The 22882-nt window shown below is 47.9% G+C and overlaps 4 protein-coding genes across 4 annotated transcripts; 2 read left to right on the top strand and 2 right to left on the bottom strand.

Annotated features, from left to right (window-relative positions):
* Nucleotides 1–156: 156 nt before the first annotated feature.
* LOC6607829 (ATP-binding cassette sub-family G member 8) lies at nucleotides 157–13058 on the top strand. Its single transcript, XM_002032551.2, has 8 exons — nucleotides 157–564; nucleotides 9391–9524; nucleotides 9840–9971; nucleotides 10187–11553; nucleotides 11610–12079; nucleotides 12167–12287; nucleotides 12349–12629; nucleotides 12699–13058. Exons 2-8 carry the CDS (start codon nucleotides 9394–9396, stop codon nucleotides 12927–12929), a joined length of 2733 nt encoding a protein of 910 aa, XP_002032587.1. The 5' UTR covers nucleotides 157–564; nucleotides 9391–9393; the 3' UTR covers nucleotides 12930–13058.
* On the bottom strand, nucleotides 13046–17397 carry LOC6607828 (bifunctional purine biosynthesis protein PURH). The gene is made up of 6 exons (XM_002032550.2): nucleotides 17382–17397; nucleotides 15395–15464; nucleotides 14264–15336; nucleotides 13767–14200; nucleotides 13581–13707; nucleotides 13046–13515 (listed from the first exon to the last, which is right to left on the bottom strand). Exons 2-6 carry the CDS (start codon nucleotides 15411–15413, stop codon nucleotides 13396–13398), a joined length of 1773 nt encoding a protein of 590 aa, XP_002032586.1. The 5' UTR covers nucleotides 15414–15464; nucleotides 17382–17397; the 3' UTR covers nucleotides 13046–13395.
* Nucleotides 15694–17357, bottom strand: LOC6607827 (tRNA dimethylallyltransferase). The gene has a single exon (XM_032723394.1). The coding sequence runs from the start codon at nucleotides 17172–17174 to the stop codon at nucleotides 15741–15743; it is 1434 nt and encodes a 477-aa protein (XP_032579285.1). The 5' UTR covers nucleotides 17175–17357; the 3' UTR covers nucleotides 15694–15740.
* A 550-nt stretch (nucleotides 17398–17947) lies between the features above and the next one.
* LOC6607826 (dipeptidyl peptidase 9) lies at nucleotides 17948–22782 on the top strand. Its single transcript, XM_032723393.1, has 8 exons — nucleotides 17948–19494; nucleotides 19565–19784; nucleotides 19841–20397; nucleotides 20540–21143; nucleotides 21294–21605; nucleotides 21681–21903; nucleotides 22150–22342; nucleotides 22410–22782. The coding sequence occupies exons 1-8, from the start codon at nucleotides 18500–18502 to the stop codon at nucleotides 22609–22611; spliced, it is 3306 nt and encodes a 1101-aa protein (XP_032579284.1). The 5' UTR covers nucleotides 17948–18499; the 3' UTR covers nucleotides 22612–22782.
* Nucleotides 22783–22882: the final 100 nt, after the last annotated feature.

Below are 22882 nucleotides of genomic sequence, written 5' to 3'. Positions count from 1 at the left end.
ACTGAACTGAAACTGTTGCTTGCCCACAGAGGCCATTCCAATTGGCTTGGTTTGATCCGCTCCGCTCCGGCTGGAAGGCGGCTCTCTCCGGCCAACTCGCTTCCAGGCGAAGCAAGCGGGCTAAGATGGCGGCCGAGGCCAAGTTCAGATCAGTTCGCTGCGAGCCGAGCTCCGAGAGAGTTGCCTCCACCGATCCGCGGTTCGCGTCGATTCGACTTTTTCTGGCGGCCCCCTAACACACTGTTCCCAGCGGAAAATAACAAAAAATATGAAAACACATTAAACGCTTTTGTAAACCTAATTGAAATATTCACGGCTTAACGGGCTATAATATACACACATATATCTGTGCAAAGGCGAATATTTTTAATGGCCACCGGGAAGTGCATGCAAATGTGGTTATTTGTTGACTCGCGGAATATCCAATAGATACAAAAAAATATAAAAGGAAAAAAGTGGCAAATATTCAAGTGACGTGAGTGTGTGTGTGTGTGTGGAGCAGTGCCTATATGGTCTATATAAAATATGCAGACATCGGTGTAGCCAGCAGATCGACATTGTAATGTAAGTGTTTTGCCCAAGTTATGAATGAGTGTCGCCGAGCGGCTAATTAGAGTCCAACTGGCCAACTGGTATTTACTGTTAATTGTATTAGGCCAACGGCAGCACTTGCCACCTCGAACCAAATGAAACCGACGAGTATCCACCACGCTCCACGTTCCATTCCTTTGGGTTTAATACTAATACCTTCTGGTTCTTCTGTTTTTCGTACTCCCCCCTCTTCTGTTCTGTTCTGTTCTGCTCGCGCGGTCGTCACCATCGCAGGTCAAAGATCCCGCGAGCGGGTTTTGTCTAGCAAATGTATCTTAGCCCACACTCCATCCACCACTGCCACTGCCAGCACTTCTTTGCCGCTCTCCCTGCGCTCAGCGCCCTGCAGAACGCAACCGATCCAAAGTGGAACTCCAACTCGAAGCCAAAACCAGAACCCAAGTGCCAGCCAAAGCCGGAGTCGCTCAAACAGCCAAGTGCCTGCTGCTCAACTCAACTCGACTCGGCTCGGTTTGTCTTGTCTTTTATTTTCTCTGCAGCTCACTGCTCCGCTGCACAGGAAAAAATAGCGAGAAATAAATCTAATATACAAGCAATATATCATATTTTAAATATTTATCCTTTTTTTTCATCAAATGGCTGTTTATGCTAAAGAGTGAAAAAATAGATCCTTGTTTCGATTGAATTTAACAAATTTATTTAATATTTTAGTAAACTGTTAGAAACAAATTCAAAATATTTTATATTTTGTTTAGTATTTCCAACATTTTTATATCACATATCATTATGGAGTTTCTCGCTGTGTGCCAGTGTGTATCTCACAGATACAAGTTTCAGTTTGTTTGTTTGTTTGGCCGGCTGTCTTTGCCTTTGCCATTGCCTCTTTGCGGAGCTGGGTTCTTAGCTCTCCGGGGATCGCTGGTTGTTTGCTCTACCCGCAGATGCCTGGTCTTGGTCTGGTCATTTCCTCGTAAAAACAGCCTTAAACTTACGATCGAGCACTATAGCCATTATTTGTTTTTATGTTTATACTTCAAGCACATAAATAATTTTTTATGCCGCTTAGAATTATGGGTTCTTTTTTGCCAAAATGCAAAAGACTTTGTCTTTATATAACCATTCAATTTAATCTACTCATTTCTATAATTTACATTGTAATATATGATTAAATTATGGAGTTTGTCACGTATTTCGATGACCCGAAGAGCAATGGATTTAATTTCGAACAAGATGTGAAAGCCATAACAGGTCTGAAAGACATTTTTTGCTGGGTAGAGGCAAATACTTTATTCCGGTGTGTACTCTTCCTATATCGACTCATAAAGAATAACCACGCGGCTAAGCAACTTTCACATTCATTTTGCAATTTCGATGCAGCTGCCAATCTGCGCTCACAATCACTTTCAAAATTTCGTGCCGCGGAACTTGATTTCTCATCGAAAATGACCTGCGGGCCAATCGAGATTTTGGCCATTGGAATAATTTGGGCCTTTAGCACCATTCTCAGATCATTGTCAAGCTAATGCCTTTGGCCCTTCGCAATGCAAATTCCCAGCCTCCGTTTGGGGTCCATTTCACTGAATCTCGCACCTAATTAGCCATGTCATGTTGACCGGACCGTTAGAATGCTGTTAAAGCCATGGCCAAGCTCATTGAAAAAGTTCCAAAATGATTGCTGCTTCTTCGAGCTGACTTGCTGGATTGTTTTTCTTGATTTTCCCATTGTCGTCGCTTTTTGCCGCCGTTTTTTTGTGGCGTAAATTAGTTAACAGTATTATTATGACCGCTAACGGGGCTCCATGATTTGTGGCTGCTGTTCGGGCCTCCCGAAAAAAAGATATCAAGCTATTTCAGGGCAGAGAGAAAAAAGCGTTTAGAAGCGGACCGACTGGCAGCGATCGTAATTCAATTTCGACAATTTCAATTCCAGTCCAGAAGAAAACAAATACAGAAACTGAGAAAAAAAAGGAAAACAAATCAAAAGACTTAAGACAGCAACGCGGAGTTTAGACAAAAAGACCAAGGCGCGGAAAAGAGCCAGCTTAAGTTGAATTGATTGTCAGTTATGGCTTTGTGGTGAGTTCGGATCCGGAGTGGGGTGTTGGTGGTATCTGGCATCGGGTATATGGGATCTGGTCTTTGTCTTGGGTCTGGGCTGGTTTTCTGATCGGTTCTCCATAGGTGTGGCTGCATCTAGTTGGCCAAAACTTGTTCTTGTTCTCTCGGCCCGAGTCCTCCATATGTGTATGCTCTTTTTCAATTGAACTTAGTCGCTGGTTATTCCGACGGATGGATGGATGAATCATTGCATTTAATGATAGCCGACTGGATGAAGTCAGCGGCGGGCCATTGGAATGATGATGATGATGATGATGATGATGAGACGGAGACCCTTGGTCGCTGGCAAAGTGAAAACTCAACGAGCAGGAAATGCAAATTCGAAATTTCCCACTTGCATAGGCAATCTCTCCAGCTGCGGGGCCATTAAAAGCTGCGACCATGAAAATTGTGGGCATTGATAGATACGCTGCTGGGCCACACTGAGTTAATTTACTTTTTATTGTAATTAAATTAACACAGCATAGCTGAAGACGTAAACGAAGAAGAAGCCGCAGAAGCAGAACAGCTGCATAATTAGGCGAAGAAAGTACATTTCAGGCTACACACACTTCGTGACTTTTACGGCCGTAAAAAGAGAACTCCAATTCATTTCACTCCAAGTTCACAGACACGGTTCAGACATGCCGCTGACATAGAATCAGAATAGTGGCAGTCTGAGTCGCAGATGAGACCTTATTTGATTGGACGTGAGCCGAATAAATTGGTCTTAAAAACCATGTCACATATGTACTTGGCCCCCACAATGTGCACTGCGAGAAATAGCTCATTCCCTCAAGAAGGCTACCCATGTAGATTTTCTTTGTGTTTCAAACTGCGAAAATAAATGTGATTCTGCCAATTTGAAGCTAATTTCTTCTTGTAATGTATGGTATAGAAATCTCTTACCACAAAATTCAACACTTTTTGACCATTTTCGTTGGGTGTGGAGCTGGCGCCCATAAGACCCAGTTGCTGTGTGTCTTTGGGTCTCTGGGTGTGTTCGGGAATTTGGCCAAATACGCCCGTCTGTCGCATTTTTATGCATGCAATGGCAACGCAGGGAAAAATTGCCATTTTTCTGTTTTCGTTCGGTTTGCCATGGAATTTATGTCAATTAGCCTGGTGGCAGCACACGTGTTTCCGCGGAGGCGGAGGAGCAAATGGGGAGCGGCGGGATCGGCATTGGCATGCAAATTTTTACCCACAATTGTTGGCCACTTTCACAAGTCTTTCGCAATACAGGAAAGTGTTTTGTTTCGACTCGGTTTTTAGTCGAGGGGCTGGGGATTTGTTTTGGTTTTCTGCTCGGCGTTAATTGCCTGTAAAGATGCCCGAAACTGTGGCAAAGTTTCGTATTCCGTTTGGGCAATTAATAAAACTGACCTTGCCTGAGTTTTCTAACCGCAAAACTGAAAACTGAACGCTCCACGCTGAAGCGCTGGAAACTGAAAGCCGATCCGAACCGCTGAAATACGCGGTGGTATTGCCGGTGGTTTAGGTGGTGGGGGCTATGCAGCCATGACGAATATTCGTTGACGGCATGACATTAGCTCGACTTTTTGGGGTCACAGTCAGCGGAATTCTTGTGCTCGCATTTCTGCCGGCTAGTCGGTTAACTCATTTCTGGTTATGCCCCTGCCGCGGATATTGCCCAATTTGATAGCGATTTGTGGGCCAGATTCATTAGTTTGCTCACAAAACGGGTCAGCTCCAGCGGCTTTGGTTTGCCATTAGTCAGTGTTTAATTAATCATTTTTTCTTCTAGTTCTCGCAGCATTTGTTGACAGTAGCTTGTGAGCTATATTAAATCAATCAATAGCTCAGCGACTTGGAAAAATCTTAGTAACCAGTAATTTCACAAAACCGTCTTACTACTAAACATTATTTATTATATATTTATTTATTATTATTTATTATTTATTTTTCTCGCTGTGCACCCATTCACCTGCTGGGCCTGGTGCCCATCTCTGCCCGAATTTCGTCGTTTCGACGTTTACCCACTCATAATCAATTTACGCAGCCGAAACTTTCACAAGTCGCAGAGCTGTGGCATCTCGAAGATTTCCTCGCTGCGTGCTCGTCTGCTCTTTGACTGACTGGCTGACTGACTGAGTGACTGTCGCTCATCCGCCATGGAGGCCAGTGGTATAACATGAGCATCTATCGCACAACGTGGCCAGCAATTTGCATACTGGCTTTTGCCGGCCAGCAGCGACAACGATTGGGCACAAAAAAACGTGCTAAAAATCAAACAAAACCCCCAACGAAAATCTCTGGAACCCGAGTGTTCAATTAACACGCACACACACTCGCACAAAACAAGTCGTCTCGGATGCCTTTCCTCCCAAGGCATAATCACAAAAAATTTCATCTTTTTCGAACCGGACGACGAGCAAGTTCAACAAACCGCTTTGTCGTCGGAATGAAGCGAGGAATGTTGGCCACGGGCTCCGATCATTTAATTTGTTTATTATTAATTTGCATCTGGCTATGGCATTAGTCAGCTCTGGAAATCGGCTCTCGTTGCCCGCCCCTTTTGCCGGCCACGCCCTTCTGCCAACTGCATATATATCTGCGGTCCTCAGTAGAGTATTTCAACTTTTTGGCGCTGCAAATGTGTCTAAATATATCTGCATACGTGATTCGGTCGGGTTTTTGGCTTAACACATATGTGACTTTGCATTCTGCGGTTTTTTTTAGAATTTTGTGTGATTTTTAATGATTCACATGGGGCATTAAATACTTATTTAATGGAAAGCATCCTATGCAATCAGGGACTCACATCTTTATTTCTGTTTGAGTTCATCTTAAGAACTTTATGAGAAGAATTCCAAAGTTATCAAGAAAATCTCGGTTGTAAACAAGTTTTCAGCATGAAGTATACATATTTTTTTAAATGGTTCTTATTTTCTTTTTTTATATTGACAATTAACTGTTTATATGATGATGGTTTTTATAATTTGATCAATTAATTAAATATTTAAAAGGTAAATTAGGCATAAACTTTCTGATTTCTTTGATTTAACCTTATGCTCCACTAATTTATGCTTTTGCCTTTTCATATTCTGTTAACTTTTTCCCAGTTAAATAAAACTTTATGACTTTAAGTGCATGCCAGCTTCGTTGTGTATGCAGTTTCCCCTCCTTTAATAATCGCAAATTACAAAACTGCAACTGTGACCCACTTTGGGGCAGTCGCAAAATATTTTGTAGGCATTTATCATACGCCCCGTGTGCCGCAGCAGCTACAAATTATGCCACAAGAGTTTCACTTTCACAGCGAGATCTTAGCTGGCTAGTGGTTTTCCCAGTCTCTCAGTTAGTCACTTGGTCACTGAGTCAGTTCGTCAGGCTGTCAGCGGCAATCAGGTGGCCGCTTTTGATATGGGAGGGAGGCTGACCCACCTCTTCACCTGTTGACTACACGTCCAGGGAACCAGTTTTGGTTCCAGTGAAATGAAGAGCCCAGCAACCCAATTTAATTGGCTTTTGCGTGGGAATGGAAATGGACAATGCTGGAGTTGGAGTTGAAGCTGGTTGAACCGCAGGTCAGGTCTCGTTTGCAGCTCAATCACTCGCACAACTCGCAATCTTTCAAGTGCCATGCCACAAAAGCCTGAACCAAGAGAGAGAGCAACAAATTGTTATGGCCGGGAACCACTTGAAAGCCACTTGGGCGCGCTCCATTAAATCATAAAATGTGCGCACAAGCCGGCGATCAGTGACCGAAAAGCCGAAGGAGGAGTCCCAGTTGTCGTGGTCGTCGCAGCTCGTGTCTAACTGCAGTTTTGCATAAATGGTCATGTGAGTGCAACTGCAGCAACTGCAACAGCGAACGGTTCTCGACTTGTCAACTGACGCATGTATCGCTAGATTCTCCACATCGTGGCCAACGGGAATGCAGACTGACAGCAACGGGACTCTGCCGTCTGCATATGCAACATATTGGCCAAGTCAGGCGACAACCAACAGACGACAGCTGGCTGGCAATTGGCCTAATCGGCCAATAGAGTGCTAAGCTATTGCCAATAACCGTTGGCCCATTATTTAGCGCACTGTGACTTATTCACACCAGCCAGCAGCCGCAGCAGCCGGCCTCGTTGACAGGCAAATATCCGCTAGCTGCGGCTTTAGTTTCTGTCCGATCTGACCGATCATGCAACGATCGAGCGACCCAATTGGCCATAAGCTAATCGAGACTGTGATATAATTCCGGCCAGACTGCAGTTGCAACTGCAGCGGAACTTGCCTGTATTTTGGCCACAGCTGCGTCCAGTTGTTTGCCAAGAATCGAGAACGGCAATCTGATAAAGGCGCCTAAGGCTTGGCCAGCAGACAGTTAGGTGCGGAATGCCACCCAAGAGCTAACGAAAAAACAATAAGTAACTAATTTTTATATGTTCCACTTATTTTCATTAAGATTATAGTTATCGCAAAACGTAACAACACGGAATTTTTGGCCATGTCAACATTGCATTTTAAGAAAATCTAGAACGTGCTGATGCAGAAGTTTTCAGCTTTGTTTATGATGATAACAGCTTGGTAAGCAATCTTAAGTTATAAAACACCAACAACGTATTGCACTAGATCTCCAAAAAGTTTAACAAAATGCTTATTGGTGTACCTGTGCAAGTAATACTCTTTCAAAAGTGTTGTACCATTTAAACAAACAATTGAATCAATCAGTGGTAATTTTTTACCCACTCAATTACTAATAAACACAACATAATGAGCTCGTTTTTGATAGTTTATAACGCAAGTGCGAGACTTTAGCTAAAAACTAAAAGTCACTTTAATCATTTCTTCACTTTCCTTCGCTGTCAGCTGTCGGTTTTTAGCCGCCACTCGCAATGTTTTTGCTTCACGCACTTGTGCGAACAATGGACATAGATATAGATACGCGTACTGCGAGATACTTAGATATCGGCTGCCGCGTCACCGGAGCATCGTGATCGCATAAATCAATGCCGCCGTCTTGGTCGCAGCCGTATCATTGCCCCCAATACCATTCATTCATTACAAAGCGACGCTTTTAAATGCCGAACATCTCTTTCTTCTTTACGGCCCATATAGACATTGCCCAGTTTGCAGTGTGGGTACACTGGGAGAAATAACGAATGTAGGAGTTCCCAATTCAGAGAAAAGTTACGAATGATGGGCATAGATTAATTAGAAGGAAATCAATCTGAATTGGAATATATCCTGAAGGATATATAATGAGTAAACACCTTAGTAGCCTAGTTAGTTTGCAGATAGTTTTTAGTGCATATGGTAAGTACCACTATCTGGGACTGCATATCTGTTAGGCAACTTGCCACGGGTTGGGATGGGATGCCTGAACTGTATCAGGCACTCTCGCGGGTATTAAGGCCCCCTTAGCTGACTTCCACTTTCACTCGGTGTGAGCCAAGTGCTGGCCAAAAGCTGAAACCAGGCAAAAACGGTTACGGCCGCGGAAAAAACAGAGGCACATAATTGTATGAGGGAAAGAAATGATAATAATAAACAAAAACGCGCTGGCAGACAAACCAAATCGAGTAAAATGCGTTGAACGGCGAGGAATATCCGTTTATGCGATTATGCCACAAGTGGTGATTTTAATTAAAGCGAATTTAACACGCAATTAAAAGTGATAATACACCAGCCGAGTTCCGCAGCAACAATGTTTAAAATCTTAAAGTTATCTCTTAGTAGAGAGATGGGCGAAAGCATTGCCGTAATCCAAGCGCCAAGCTTTCTTCTTCTGGGCACCGCCCCCCAGTCCCAGTTCCAATACCAAGACCCCAAGCCCAAATCCCAATCCCAACTTCACTTTCGGCGACTGTCTAGTGGAGCTTGCCATTACGAATATGGTTTGGAGCTTGGAGTTGGAAGTGGACGTGAATGTGAAGTATCTTACCACTCACTTTCGCCGCACTCGTAGAACACTTGAGTAGCTGCCATACGTAATTTCTGCGGCTGGCAAAACGGAAATCCGCACGGCTCGCTGCACTGCATCCATTTGGCGTCCACACAATCCGGCGACAACAGTTGCATTAGTTTGTTTGCCTTTCGTTCCCTTAGCATTGCATAATGCTGCCGAGCAAACATTGGTTCATTTGCATGGATTTTTGCTACCTTTTTTTTTGGGCGGGGGGTGGCTTGCATTGGCAATTAAAAACCCAGAGGCCGTGTCCAAATGAGCTGCGCTTTGTTCTACCGCCCGGCGTTTTGGATTTCCTCAAGATACGGAGCTGGAAATCTGAAAGACAACACCCGATTAGCCAGCATTGTCTTGGCTTTTATGCACCTGCTCGGTTTAAGACACCCAAAAAATAAATATGATATTGCACAATTACAAAAGAAGCCCGTGGTAGCAAGTTAATAAATACAGCACAAGCATTATTTATTATGACTTATTTATTTTGAAAAGTAGATAAGTATCCATCAAATTTTGGAATAGGTCTTTGTTAGGGTGTCTTAAGTTCGCCTGGCCTCATATACGACACCATTTCCGCTTTTGTCATGACAATGGTTGTGAATATGCCACTCCGATTCCGAATCCAAATCCGAATCCAACATCGACTCCAACTGGCGCTGCGTGTGGATATATGTGGGCATTGTCATTAGGTTAATTCCCGCCAATTATGAGTAATAATGGCGCAGCCATTCTCGCGTCATTCTTGACCCACTTTAAGTCGGAATTAGCTTAGTATTTTGGCCCGAACTCTCTAACCCGATCCGTGTGCTTTCCGGCAGATCATGGAGCTGAGCAACTTTTCGAGCGGCAAGAAGATGTCACGCGAGGAGCGCCGCTACTCGGTGCCCCACGGACCCAATACCCCACTGCCACCGGCGGCATCCGAGGATCTGCACGCCTGGTCCATCTACAGGTGAGTGATTGAGTGGGTAACGGTGGGGGAACCCCATTTCGAGACCTGGGTGTGGTCACTGGAGGAACAGCAAGGGGGAGTAGCTTGGGTAACCACTGGCTGGAAGCCGCACCTGCCCATCGAAGTTTTGACGGTTGATTTAACCGCAGTGGACGGAAGTTCAAATGCCATAAATGGCTAATTGAAGAGCCCACGGCCAAGCCCACCAATCATGTCTAGCTGACCGCAACTGCAGCCGCCCAGTGCAGCTCTCTACGACGCTTTCCATCCTCCACAACGAGCAATACAAATACCCCCATCCCATCCCATCCGTAGGCAAAACCTGAACTCTGACTTCACCGATTCGGCTCTGGGCTCGTCGGACAAATCACCGCTGCCATATGGAAACTTCCAGCTACGCGATACCACAGTTCAATCAATCTTAAACCATCCGCGCTACGGACCCAAGTGAGTAATCTCATACATTATTTAAATAAACAATTATTAAGCATAATCAAGCGTTAATAGTTCCGGACTATGATCTCAGCACTTGAGCATTTTGGTTACGTACAAAAACACATTAATATAATAAGCTAATATAAATATCTATACATTTAAGAATAAGATTTAAACGTTTTCAGTATATATTATACTATATACCCGACAATACCTAATCCTTTCAGATCTCCCTTGGGCTCAAATATGTACACATACTTGAAGTTCGGACTGCCGCGCGTCTTTCCGCCGAATGCTGGATCGCAGCGCTCGCATCGTCCTGGTCCGGGTCCGGGTGCGGGACCGGGTCATGGCCATGGTGGTTCCAGTGCCCTGGGCGGAGTGCGAGGACGAGTGAACCGCGCCTTTCGGGATAGCTCGGGTGCACCGGCTGGAGCCGGGAGCAGTGGCTACGATAGCAGCGACAACGAGACAACCCGCAGTCGAGTGCCGCCCAATCTCCGGAAGTATCGCAGCGAGTCCGACTTCCGTGCCATCGGCGGCATGCCGCACTCGCGTCCTGAGTCGCGGGCTCAGATCGGAGGAGGCGGTGTCCCGATGGCTGCCCTGCGGCAGGCCAACAGCCGGGCCAGTATTGCGGTGGGTCAGCACCACCATCAGATGCAGCAGCATCAGCAGCAGTACGGGAAGCACTACGGTCACAGGTCGCACAGCGAGGCGGATCTCCTGGGAGCCGGATTGAGCCAGGTGGATGGCGGTGGCGGGATGGGCTACGACTACAATGAGGCCCGACTGTACGGCAGCTCCAGGCAGTATGGCAATGGAAATGGTCACAACCCGGGCAGCAGGAAGCAGTCGGGCATGGGCCTGATCTACCCGAACATCCAGGTGCACTGCCTCGATGTGAATCCCTGCCTGCGCGGTGTTTCGATGCAGGCCAAGGCGGGGGATCTGTTCGCCATCATGGCCACATCGCAGCGGGAGGGAAGTGCCCTGGCCGAGTGCTTGGCGGGATTGACTGAACGTCTGGGTGGGGAGATCCTCATCAACGGACAGCAGGTTAGTCGCCGTGGACTGCGGGAACTCTGCAGCTACGTACCAGCTCTTGAGGTCTCCTCCCTGGATCCACGGATGAGTGTCCAGTGCACTCTCAATTTCCATGCCGCGCTGAGAGGTCCCATTGATCGCAGCGATCTGGAGGAGCGCATGGATGTGCTCATCGAGGATTTGGGGCTGAATACGGTGCGTGCCTCCAATGTGTCCACTTTGACCCACTCGGAGAAGCAGCGTTTAAGCGTGGCCTGCCAGCTGCTGGCGCAGTCGTCGCTGCTCATTTTGGATCAGGTGACCAGCAACATGGATATCTTCGATACATTCTTCCTGGTGGAGTACCTGCGCCAGTGGTGCAGCGGTGGTCGCATTGTGATCATGACGCTTCAGCCGCCCACCTTCGAGATTCTGTCCATGTGTTCCGGCGTTCTGCTGCTCTCCGGGGGAAGGACCGTCTTCTCCGGCAGTCGAGCGGATCTACCACGACACATGGGAGAGCTGGGCTATCCATGTCCGCCATTCAAGAACCCAGCGGACTATTACTGTAAGTAACTAGTGATTGAGTGCAGCTTGAATTGGTAATCATTTGTTCTTCTGTAGTGGATTTGGTCACCCTGGATGACCTTTCGGCGGCCGCCATGCTGGAGTCCTCGGCCCGCATTGAATCTCTGGCCAACGCCTGGGATCAGATTAACTCGGAGGCCCCATTAGCCGCGCCGCCCGCCTCGCTGCCGAATTTCACCATGAAGGCCGGCTTCTTTGGACAGATCAGCGCCCTGATCAAGAGATTTGCCGGCTACAAGCAGCCGGGATCACTGCTCACCTGGATCAGCAAGCTGATCGCCGCCGCAGTCCTGTCCCTTTGCATTGGCTGCATCTTCTGGGATGTGCCCGCTTCCGATCCACAGCTGAGCTACCACGACCGCTTGGGATACCATCATTGCGTCATGGTGCTAGCCTACTGGCCACTGGTCATGCTCACTATTCGCGACACGCAGGAGGATCGCCGCCATGCGGAGCGAGACATACGCCTGGGACTCTATACGCGCAGTCTTTATATCGTTGTTCAGGTATGATAAGATTAGATATGATATGCTATGTTATGCACTCCATGTACCACATTTAAATCCATTATATTGTGTTTGTTTTGTTTGTAGAGTCTCCTGGGCCTGTTTCCCAGCCTCTGCATCTGGCTCGCCTACTTGCTTCCTGCCCACAGCATGGCGGGACTTTACACCTATTCCAACAGCAGCGATACGGGCATATACTTGTATATGGGTAAGCTATCTTGGACACCACCTCCCACTATCCCCTGGTTAATTCTCCCATTGATTAACAGGCTACATGCTGCTCTACTTGACGCTCATTCAGACATTGGCACTGTTCTGTGCCCACCTGCTGCCCTGCAAGGTCTCGGCGAGCATTGTCAACGGGCTCATCAGCCTGGCAGTGGCGTCAGTGGGTGGCTACCTGGTGCATCCCCAGAACCTGGCCCAGTTCTGGTCCTGGTTGCAGTTTGTTTCGCCGGAACGTTGGCTGCTGCCCGTCCTGGTGCAGGATGAGTACAGTGCCGAGACATTGTCCAACTCCGCAGGACTGCAGTTGTGCCGTAATAAGCAGGTTGGTGTGCTTGAAAGGGATTATCATGGCCATGACAAAAATTAAACTCATATAATTGCGCAATTTCAGGTGCAGCACCAGGAGATTATTGTGCAGCAGCCCTGCCCGCCGCCCAACGGCACCCAAGTGCTAGTCGACTTCGAGCTGCTGCCGCAGCAGCACGTGCTGGATCCCACGCCCACCTATGATCAGACCACCTCTGTGGCTTTGGTCCTGGGCTCGGTGATCGTATTCTGCGTCACCTTCATCGTCTTTTTGTGCAATTGTCGCGGCGCCTGTCGAAGGAAGCGTAGCCGTTAGGCAGATACCGTGACTTGGAGCTGGCCAGGATCTGGAGTTTAGATGGCATAGGCTACCGAACTGTACATTCCATAGAAACTAATTCTTGAAATAAATAGTGTTTAGTCGAGGCAGCGTTCGTTTAACTAACTAAAGGCAAGTGGTTTTATTGAGCTTGGAATGGTCATAAGGCAGTTTGATTAACAGGGTTTTTGTATATCTATAAGAATCCTTAAAACGGTAATAATGTTATCAAAAATATTTCAAATACAACTACAAAAATTTCAGATATGTACTTTTGCTACATATTTAAAAATGTCTTTCTACGTAGGTTTTAGATTTCAGTTTAGAACGTAAATAAAATTAACTGAACCGAGAATTTTTTACAATTCGACTTGAGAAGTTTATATTTAAAGTTGAACTTTATGGAAATCAAAGAAATAGCTTAAAACTGGGAATCAATCGTATACTCAAAAGTGTGTTGAACCTAGTGGTGGAACAATCGCAGATTGGTGTGGACCATGATGATACCGTGCTCATCGCAGGCGGCAATGACACCAGCATCATTGGTGGATCCTGCGGGACTGGCTATGTAGGAGACGCCGCTCTGGAAGAATATTAAATATAGCAATTCAGATAAAGCAGCTCCAAAATACCAGCTAACTAACTTACCAAGCTAGCGCGATCGATATTATCACGGAAGGGGAAGAAGGCATCGGATCCCAGGGCCACACCACTCAGCTGCTTCAACCACTCCACTTTCTGCTCGCTAGTCAGTTGGACTGGTGCCTTATCGAACCTATAAAGAAATGAGTGGGTTGAGAGACTGCAAATATGTGATAAATCTCTACAACTTACATTCCCTGGAACTGCGACAGCGGCATGTCCTTGCCCACGGTTCCGTTTACGTAATTGTCGATTGCATTCGAGATCTCCGCCCGCTTCACACCAGCCTTGAACTTCATGCCGGCCACGCTGGGATGCTGACGCAGCCACCAGTTGTCCGCCTTCTCACCCGCCAAGCGGGTGCAGTGAATCCTCGACTGCTGGCCGGCACCGATGCCCACGACCTGTCCGTCACGGGCATAGCACACGGAGTTGCTCTGAGTGTACTTCAAGGCAATGGTGGCCACAATCAGATCCCGCACAGCCGCTTCGGGCAGAGGACCACGCTTGCTCACCACATTGGAAAAGAGCGAGGCGTCGATGACGGCATCGTTGCGCTTCTGCTCCAGCGTCAGGCCAAAAATAGTCTTGCGCTCCACCGGGGAGGGTTCGTAGTTGGGGTCCATCTAAAAGTATTGAAATTGAAATTTAATAATCAGGAACATAAGGCATTAAAGTATCAGTCCTACCTGCAGGATACAGTAGCCACCACTCTTCTTTTTCTTCAGGATCTCCAGAGCTTCGGGCTCGTAGCCCGCGGCAATGATACCATCGGACACCTCTCGCGAGATTATCCTGGCCGTCACAGCATCACACACATCAGAGAGGGCCACAAAGTCGCCAAAGGAGCTCATGCGGTCGGCTCCACGGGCACGAGCATATGCCGTAGCCAGAGGTGTCAACTGCTCGTACAAATCATCCACCATGCAGAGCTTGGCCTGTGCCGGATTTAAAGGCACTCCAACAGCCGCACCCGCTGGGGACACGTGCTTAAAGCTAGTGGCCGCCGGCAGCTGCAAAGCCTTTTTCAGTTCCCTAACCAACTGCCAACCGTTGAGGGCGTCGCACAGGTTGATGAATCCCGGCGAGGCATTGAGGACCGTCAGTGGAAGCTTGGCCAGCTGTGTGTAGAGCTGAGCCGGCTTCTGGTGGGGATTCATGCCGTAGCGCAGCGGTAACTGGGACACTCCCGATCCATACTGCTTCCTAAAATAGTCTGAGATGGCATCATCGTAGGTGGCGGTGTGCGTGAATGCCTTGAGGGCCAGAGCCTGACGGGTCTCCACGGTGGTATTCCCCGAAGCCTTCAACTCCGACAGGACATGATCATAATCGACTGCTTCGCATACAACTGTGACCCGCTGGTGATTCTTAGCAGCCGCCCGAAGCAGAGTAACGCCTCCAATATCTATGTTCTCCACGGCATCGGCCAGCGTAACATCAGGCTTGGCTACGGTGCTGGCGAAGGGGTACAGATTGCAGACCACCAGCTGGATAAGATCGAAGCCCTGCTTGCGCATGTCAGCCAGATCAGTGTCGGTGGTGCGGGAAAGGATTCCAGCATGCACAGCCGGGTGCAGCGTCTTCACACGTCCACCGAGCATCTCAGGTGCTCCCGTAATCTCAGAGACATCCCTCACCTTCAGGCCAGCGCCACGCAAGCTAGTTGCAGTGCCTCCACTGGCAACCAGGTCGAAGCCCAGTGCCACCAGACTCTTGCCCAAGTCGAGCAGGCCCGTCTTGTCCGACACACTGAGGAGAGCTGGGGGAAGATATAGCAATTTTAGATAATCCACGCGAAAGGATCCTGTCAGACTCACCAATCTTGTTGGAGCTCATGGTTGATGTCTGGTTTCTCTGATTGCTGAATGCGTCTGAACCGCTTGGCAACTGAAATGCAAATGAAAGACGAGATCAGTCAGTGGGCGATGGCGATTGTGTGGGCTGGGCTGGTTGTTCGGTGCACAAACATGTTTACGCGTTTTCGCTTTTCTGGCTAGGCAACGACCTCCCCTGCGGTCTGTGGTCCCCATTAGCGAGGTGTAGGGTTATCAGATCCTCCTCAAGCCGCTTGCATCAGCAGCAAAACGGTGGGATTGAGATTCAAAACAACAACAAATGACTCAAATTTACGTAGGTTCATTTATTGCCAAGCCGCGTCTAGTGTTACATTGCCTTATCAGTATCATTGACTCGGCTGCGTGGTGGCTGAGGCTCTGCCTCTTCTGCCTCCTCTTTCTCCCCCTTTTGCTTCTTTGCGAGATCCGTCGAGAGCATTGTTTCCTGATCCCTTTGCCGCTTGCGTTGTCCCTCCTTCTTTCGCTTGTGTTTGTTGGACTTCATATGCAGTCCCCACTGGTACTCCCCAACGAAATGCCGTTCGCATATTTGACAAAAATGGCTAGTCTCCTCATCCAAATCCGCTCCAGGATGCTCCCGCTTGGCCATTGGTTGTATCTCGCAAGCCTCTTCGTTTCGATAGCGTTCTATGATGGTCTCTGCCCGCTTGTAGACTGCCTCCTGCCAAGCTGCCACATCACTGGTGTCCAGTTCGTAGAGATCCGGCACCTGACGATCTTTGCTGGCCAGGAATCGATTGTTGATCCACTTCAGCTGCTTCTTTGAGTATCGTCGAGTGACTAACTTTAGTTCTTCGCAACAAGTGCGCAGCAGTTCCAAGCCATCTGGGAGACCTCCTTCTTTCAGTTTCTCTGGGCCTGGCAGCTTGTAACTATGTGTTTTGAGGTACTCCTCTATCTTTTCGTCCTGCTGCTGGTCGTACTGGATCAGATAGGGAATAAACTCCTTGTAGCCAATCGTCTGCAGAACTCCCGACGTATAGGCCTGCACAGTGGTAGCATGGTGGGCATTGTGAAACTGTCGTAGTTCAGGGAGCAGCCCTTGGGCCAGCATGCCATCTACGCGGGAATCCAATCGTTCATTTAGAACATCCTGCTGGCAACGCAACCAAAGGAGAACGATGTGTGGATAGCGAAGGGGTCCACCCAGGCGGTTTCCTCCCGGCTGTGCCCGCTGTTCCGCCAGCATCTGGGTCAAAGTCTGCCCGGTGCTCTGATACACTTCGATAGCCCGGATGATCTTGCGCCGGTTGTTGGGGTGAAAACGGTTGGCACTACCTGCGTCGATATTGGCAAGGTGCTGATGCAGCTCGAGGGTGGACAAAGCATTCAGTTCGGCATCCTTAAGATGCTCCCCCGAAGTTTTGTGTTCGTCCGGCTTGACATCCGAGTCCACCAGAATATCCCAAAGCAGGGATTCTATGTAGTAATTCGTGCCGCCCACTACAATCGGAGGAGTTTCCTTGGCGAGCAGGCGCTCCACAATGGGCAGTGCCGCGTTGCGAAAGTGAGTGACTGTGAAGGGTTCCGCCGGCGTGGCCACGTCCAGGAGATGATGTCGTGCCCGGGACTGCTCCTCCTTGGTTGCCTTGGCGGTGGCGATGTCCAGGTGGGTGTAAACCTGCATGGAATCAGCGCTGATTATCTCTCCTCCAAAGCGTTCTGCCAGTTGCAAAGACAGTTTCGTCTTTCCGGTGCCCGTTGAGCCCAGGATCACAATTAGCGGCACCTTTCGAATCATTTCCACTTGTTCGAGTCAATTGAAGTCAATTAAAACCCACACGTTTTGAGCACGTGTATTCCTATGGGGACCAAACCACCTGTTGCCACCAGCTGTTTTTTGTGTTTACAAGTAATTGGTATTCTGTTTGCAATTGGCTTATAAAAAGTTAATTATTCGATAATAAATAAGCCTATTTTGATGCACAAACCTATTGTTTAAACTTACAAATCGAAAAATAATGGTAGCGATTTAAAGAAAAATAGTGTGACCACACAAAATTCTGCCGGAATATACAAGCACCGCGTTGCCAACTACTCTGTTGGTAAGCGAGCCAATGTTGTCCTAAGAAATTCATAATGGGCGGGAATTTTAAGCTGATTTCAGGTTTCAAGAAAGATTTTACATTAAAACCAAGTTTCAAAAATTTTTAAGATTAAAAAATAAAAAATAAATAAATTAAAAAATAAGAATCGAATTAAAATTTTATAACACATTCTGAACCTAGATATATTAAGATAAAACAGAACTCTAAAGTTTAATTAAGGTCACTGCTTGATTTGCTTAAGAATGTGCAGTTATTGTATTTTTTATATTTTTTTATATAGATATATATATTTTTTGTAATATTTTGTTTTTCGATATCCTTGCGATACATCGCATCAATGATTGCACAAAATGTGGCCCATCCCTATGCGCTCGTGCCATCTCTAATGCGCAAGCGGCAGTGTGGCCGAAGCAGCGCGCAATTTCAATCCTACACGGGCAGCTAGTATCGTATATCTTTCGTGCATTTCTTTAATTTACCTGCAGTTCCGTTCCGAATAACAAAACTAGATCAATCAGTTCGATTCAATTTGGAGTACTCGCTGTCACAGCGGAACACAGGGCAGGCAGAAACTTCTGGTGCTCGGAAACTTTTATAATTTGCCGCACCGTGCGACTTTCACTTTTTACAATTCGCACAAGAAGAACAACAAAACCAGAAACAAAAGCAGCAACAACAAGGGCGGCCAGCAGCAACAACAAAAAAAGAAGAAACGAAGGCAAAGACGAAGACGAAGAGCGATGAGTGTGAAAAATACCAGAGCGGACAACATCAGGCCACAGAACGCAGCGAGAATTGTTTAAGAATCGGTGGGTTGCACGGCAAATGCAAAGCAAAATAACAATAACAAACCAGCACAACAGGGCCGCCTGTGTGTGTGTGCGTGAGCCCGTGCGTGTTGCTCCAGCAAAAGTGCGAGTGTGTGCGTGAGTACATTCGGTGCGCCCAAAAACTTTGTGTGTGTACGTGGTTTGGATTGGATTCGCTGTCGAATTGGGTCAGCTCGCAGAAATCCACCATGGAGAGCAGGACCCAAATGAATCAGTCGAACCAGCAACAGCAGCAGCAGAGGAATCGCCTGCCCTCCTCGCCAAGTCCACCGCTGAGTGTCAGTCTCACTGGCGGTCCAAATGCCAACACAACCTTGATGGGCCTTGAGCACGATGCAGTGCCCTCGTCGCAGCTGGGCAGGAACAACAACAACGGAGGTGGCCACCATCGGAGTCACAGCATCACCAATGCGGCGACCACATCACTGGCGAATCTTCTGGACGGATTTACAGCGCGCGTCTCCACAGCGGTGAGTGTGGCAGGTGGTACTAACATGCTAATGGACCGGAGCAGCCAAAGCGCCGCCAGCACACCAGGATCAACCCATTCAATAGCCAGCCTCACCAGCATGGGCTCACTGGGCACCACAGCCAATGCCCTGTACTCCTCCATCGGCAGTGCACTCAACTCCATCACCTCACCCATACAGGCAGCTGCTGCGGCGGCCACGGCTACAACCACAGAGGTGGTGGTGGCGGCCGCCTCTGTGATCACCAACCACCTCAGCTCACCCACCAGCGGCACTCCGCCCCACGGCCTGGATGTGGATGAGGGCGACGACGAGTGCGATGACTGTGAGGAGGACGAAGACGATCCGGTGGACAACGATGGACACATTGCCGCCCCCACGCCGAACAAAAGCTGGGCCGAGAACAAGCAAGTGGTGCAGGAGATACGCAAGAAGATGTGCCACCTGTCCTCCATGGTGCCCACCAATGTGCAGTTCCGCCACTTATCAGATGGACGTGCCAGGTGCTACTTCCTCGGCACTCCGCCGCAAAGCTGGGAGACTACGCTGCTCTTTGCCGACATAAACCTAACGCAGTCGGAGGAGCAGCAGTTATTGGTGCAGCGACTGGAGGGGATTGCATCTGATGAGTGGAGTCCCACTATGAATGCAGGATCTCCCACGAGTAGCGGCCACCAGCCAGCCTTTCTTTTCAATGCCCTGCCCAGGCCTAGGTATGTTAACAATCGATGTTGTCTGCTCGAGACAGTACAGTACTAATGTATTATTTTCCAACTTGTATAGACTCCCATGGAGTCCATTATTACAGCAACCCATTCAAAGTAGTGGGGGCAGCGGAGGCAGTGGGTCGGCCAGTCCCTATGCTCGGGAGTATCAACTACTGCAGGAGCGCAAACGCCTCTCAACCTGGGGCATTACCTGCTACGAGTTGCACAAGCCCTCGGGCAAACTGGTATTCCCCTGCTTCAACGATCTATACCAATGCCTGGACACAGGATACAATGTAAGCATTTCAAAAAAAATTGCATTGTTCCTTGCTTACTTCCTTTTTATCGACAGTCTGGACTGCTGTTTCCCACACAGCTACGCACCTGCCCTCAATGGACGGCTCTGGATCCGCAGATTTGTCCACAGAACTCAGACATGATAGCCTACATCAGTGACTGCGACCTGTTCGTCACTCACACGCTCAGTGGGCACGAAAAGCGCCTCACTTACACGTCCACAGGGCGGCATTCGTATGTGGACGATGCATTGAGTGCCGGTGTGCCCTCTTATGTGATGCAGGAGGAGTTTAGCCGCTACCAAGGCTTCTGGTGGCAGCCACATTCCAATGACGGTATCTACCGCATTGTCTACGAGGAGGTGGATGAATCTGAGGTCTCCGTGTACACGTTTCCATCATCAACGGCCGTGCACGGAAGGGTAGACGAGTACCGTTTTCCCCGCACCGGTAGCCCAAACGCCAAGTCCAAGCTCAAGCTGGTTCAGTTCGTACTGAACGAGGCATTGCAGGTCAGCGAAATTGCCATCAAGGATCTGCCCTACTCCCTGCTGGCTGTTTTCAGCTGGTTAGAGTACATTGTACGTGTCGGCTGGACACCGGATGCTAAATAGTAAGTATACCCCAAAATGCGAAACATGTTATAACCAAATCATTGTGAAATTCTATCTAATAATAAGAAAAGTTCTTTCGCCTTTATGGAAGCTTGCCAGAAGTTAATGTATAATTGACTGTGCATTCTTTTCACTTGCCAGCGTATGGGTGCAAGGACTGGATCGAAAGCAACAGCGGCTGGATGTAATCCTTATTCCGCTGGACAACTTCTGCGAGTCCTACAGCAGTCAGGTTTCAACGCCGACCGACTCATTAGGCGACCACAGCTGGCGCAGCCTGTACAGTCGCACAATCACACCACTGCAGGTTATATACACGGAACGCTCGGACAGCTGGATTAATGTGCACGATATGCTTCACTTCCTGGATCTGACGGAAACAAGTGTCACCTTCTTGTGGGCATCTGAGGAGACTGGTTTCCGTCACCTTTATTTAGTGACCGCCAGCTTGTTGTTGAGCCAAGCAAATGGACAGCCAGATCCTGGATCCGTTGGTGCGCAACCCAGTTTTGTGGAGCAATCGGCACTGCAACCGCGCATTCTCAACAAGGTCGCCTTGACCAGCGGAGAGTGGGAGGTGCTGGCCAGGAATCTCTGGGTGGACAAGGCCAACAAGCTGGTGTACTTTGTGGGACTTCGAGACACGCCGCTGGAAAAACACCTGTACGTTGTGAGCCTGGAGCGACCCGAACACATTCGTCTGCTGACGGAGCCAGGTTACTCCTACCTCGTGGAATTCGATGATGTACGTATGATCACTGCCATTATCTAGCTAAAGTGCAAATTTACTATTGTGCCCAAAAAAGTATGCTATAATTACAATTAATTATAGTGGGTTAAAGCCTAGAATTTGAGTTTAAACCATTTTATCGATCTTTACTCCTCTTTCCCAAAGCAATGCCAGTTGATGCTGCTCGTTTACTGCAACATCCAACGGCTGCCCAGTTGCAAGGTGATGCGCGTTAACCAGACATGCTCGAACGGTGGAGTCAACGGCATTCAGATTTCACTTGTTGGCTATCTCCACGAAGGCGGAAAGCCGGAGCCGCAGTACTGCCCGCAAATTTTCTCGCCGCAGTTGCCGTCGGGAGATATCGTGTATGCTATGGTTTTCAAGCCGCACAATTTTGAGTTGGGTGTCAAGTATCCCACGGTGCTCAATGTTTACGGAGGACCCGAGGTGCAGACCGTGAACAACACATTTAAGGTAGGTTTCATTAAAGTCTATAGCCAAAATTCAGAGTTCTTTGTCTAACATCGATTTAATTCTGTATTTTCTTAGGGCAAACATCAATTGCGGATGCATATGCTGGCCGCCCAGGGATATTGCGTCATCTGCATCGACTCTCGAGGATCGCGGCATCGAGGCAAGCGATTCGAAAGTCACATCCGTGGTCGGATGGGTCAGGTGGAGCTGACGGATCAGGTGGACGCGCTGCGCAGCTTGTCCGACCAGCTGGGCTACATTGACATGGATCGCGTGGCCATTCACGGGTGGTCATACGGTAAGTTATCTCAAGATAGTGAAGTTATAAGGTGATTGACATTGTTATAGTGGGGTAGTTCCCACAACGCTGCATACTATTTAATCTAATCAACAAGCAAGTCATTCTGAACTTGCAAGTACATAGACAGATTGATGATGCCCTATCAGTTTATGAACGTGAAATTTATGCACTATAATGGTTAATTTCAATTGAGGGAACTGGGTAGGCATTATATTAATTTCCATATGGTTGCCATTTCGACAGGTGGCTATCTAAGCCTGATGGGCCTGGTTCAGTATCCGAAAATCTTTAAAGTGGCCATTGCCGGAGCGCCAGTAACGAACTGGGAGTATTACGACACGGGCTACACGGAGCGATACATGGATATGCCGCAAAATAACGAGGCCGGTTACTCAGCCGGTTCGGTGCTCGAATACGTAAACTCTTTTCCCGAAGAGTGAGTACTACTAGGCTTGTTCTTAAATTGTCAAATTTTCGAAGCATTCATGTTTTCTTTTGTTCAGGGACAAACGTCTGCTGCTCATTCACGGCCTGATCGACGAGAACGTGCACTTCTGCCACACCTCGCGGCTAATCAGTGCTTTGAACAAGGCAAACAAGCCGTACGAGGTGCATCTGTTCCCCGAGGAGCGGCATTCGTTGCGTAATCTGGAATCGAACAAAAACTACGAAACTAAATTACTGTCATTTTTGCAAAACTTATGAGATTCGTAACTGTTAACGGCCGAAACAAGATCGCCTGCTTAGGCAATAAAACTAGACCCGCCTCACGCCCTCGCCCCTTCGCAATAGTTTTTTACATCATTGTCTTTGTTTTTATTTAAATTTTTGTTGTTCAAACTATTGTTTTTATTCGATAAAGAAAATGAGAGCAAACGAAATTTGTATCATATTTTTAGCATACTTAATTTATAAACGTGCGCAGTTGTAAGTATAATGAAAAGTTGAATGAATGAAAGTTTACCCATCCGCCTGC

This window comes from Drosophila sechellia, chromosome 3R, assembly GCF_004382195.2.
Source record: "Drosophila sechellia strain sech25 chromosome 3R, ASM438219v1, whole genome shotgun sequence".
Taxonomy (NCBI): Eukaryota; Metazoa; Arthropoda; class Insecta; order Diptera; family Drosophilidae; genus Drosophila; species Drosophila sechellia.
Note: the sequence above shows the minus strand (reverse complement) of the source record. Positions and strands in the feature narration are given on the sequence as shown.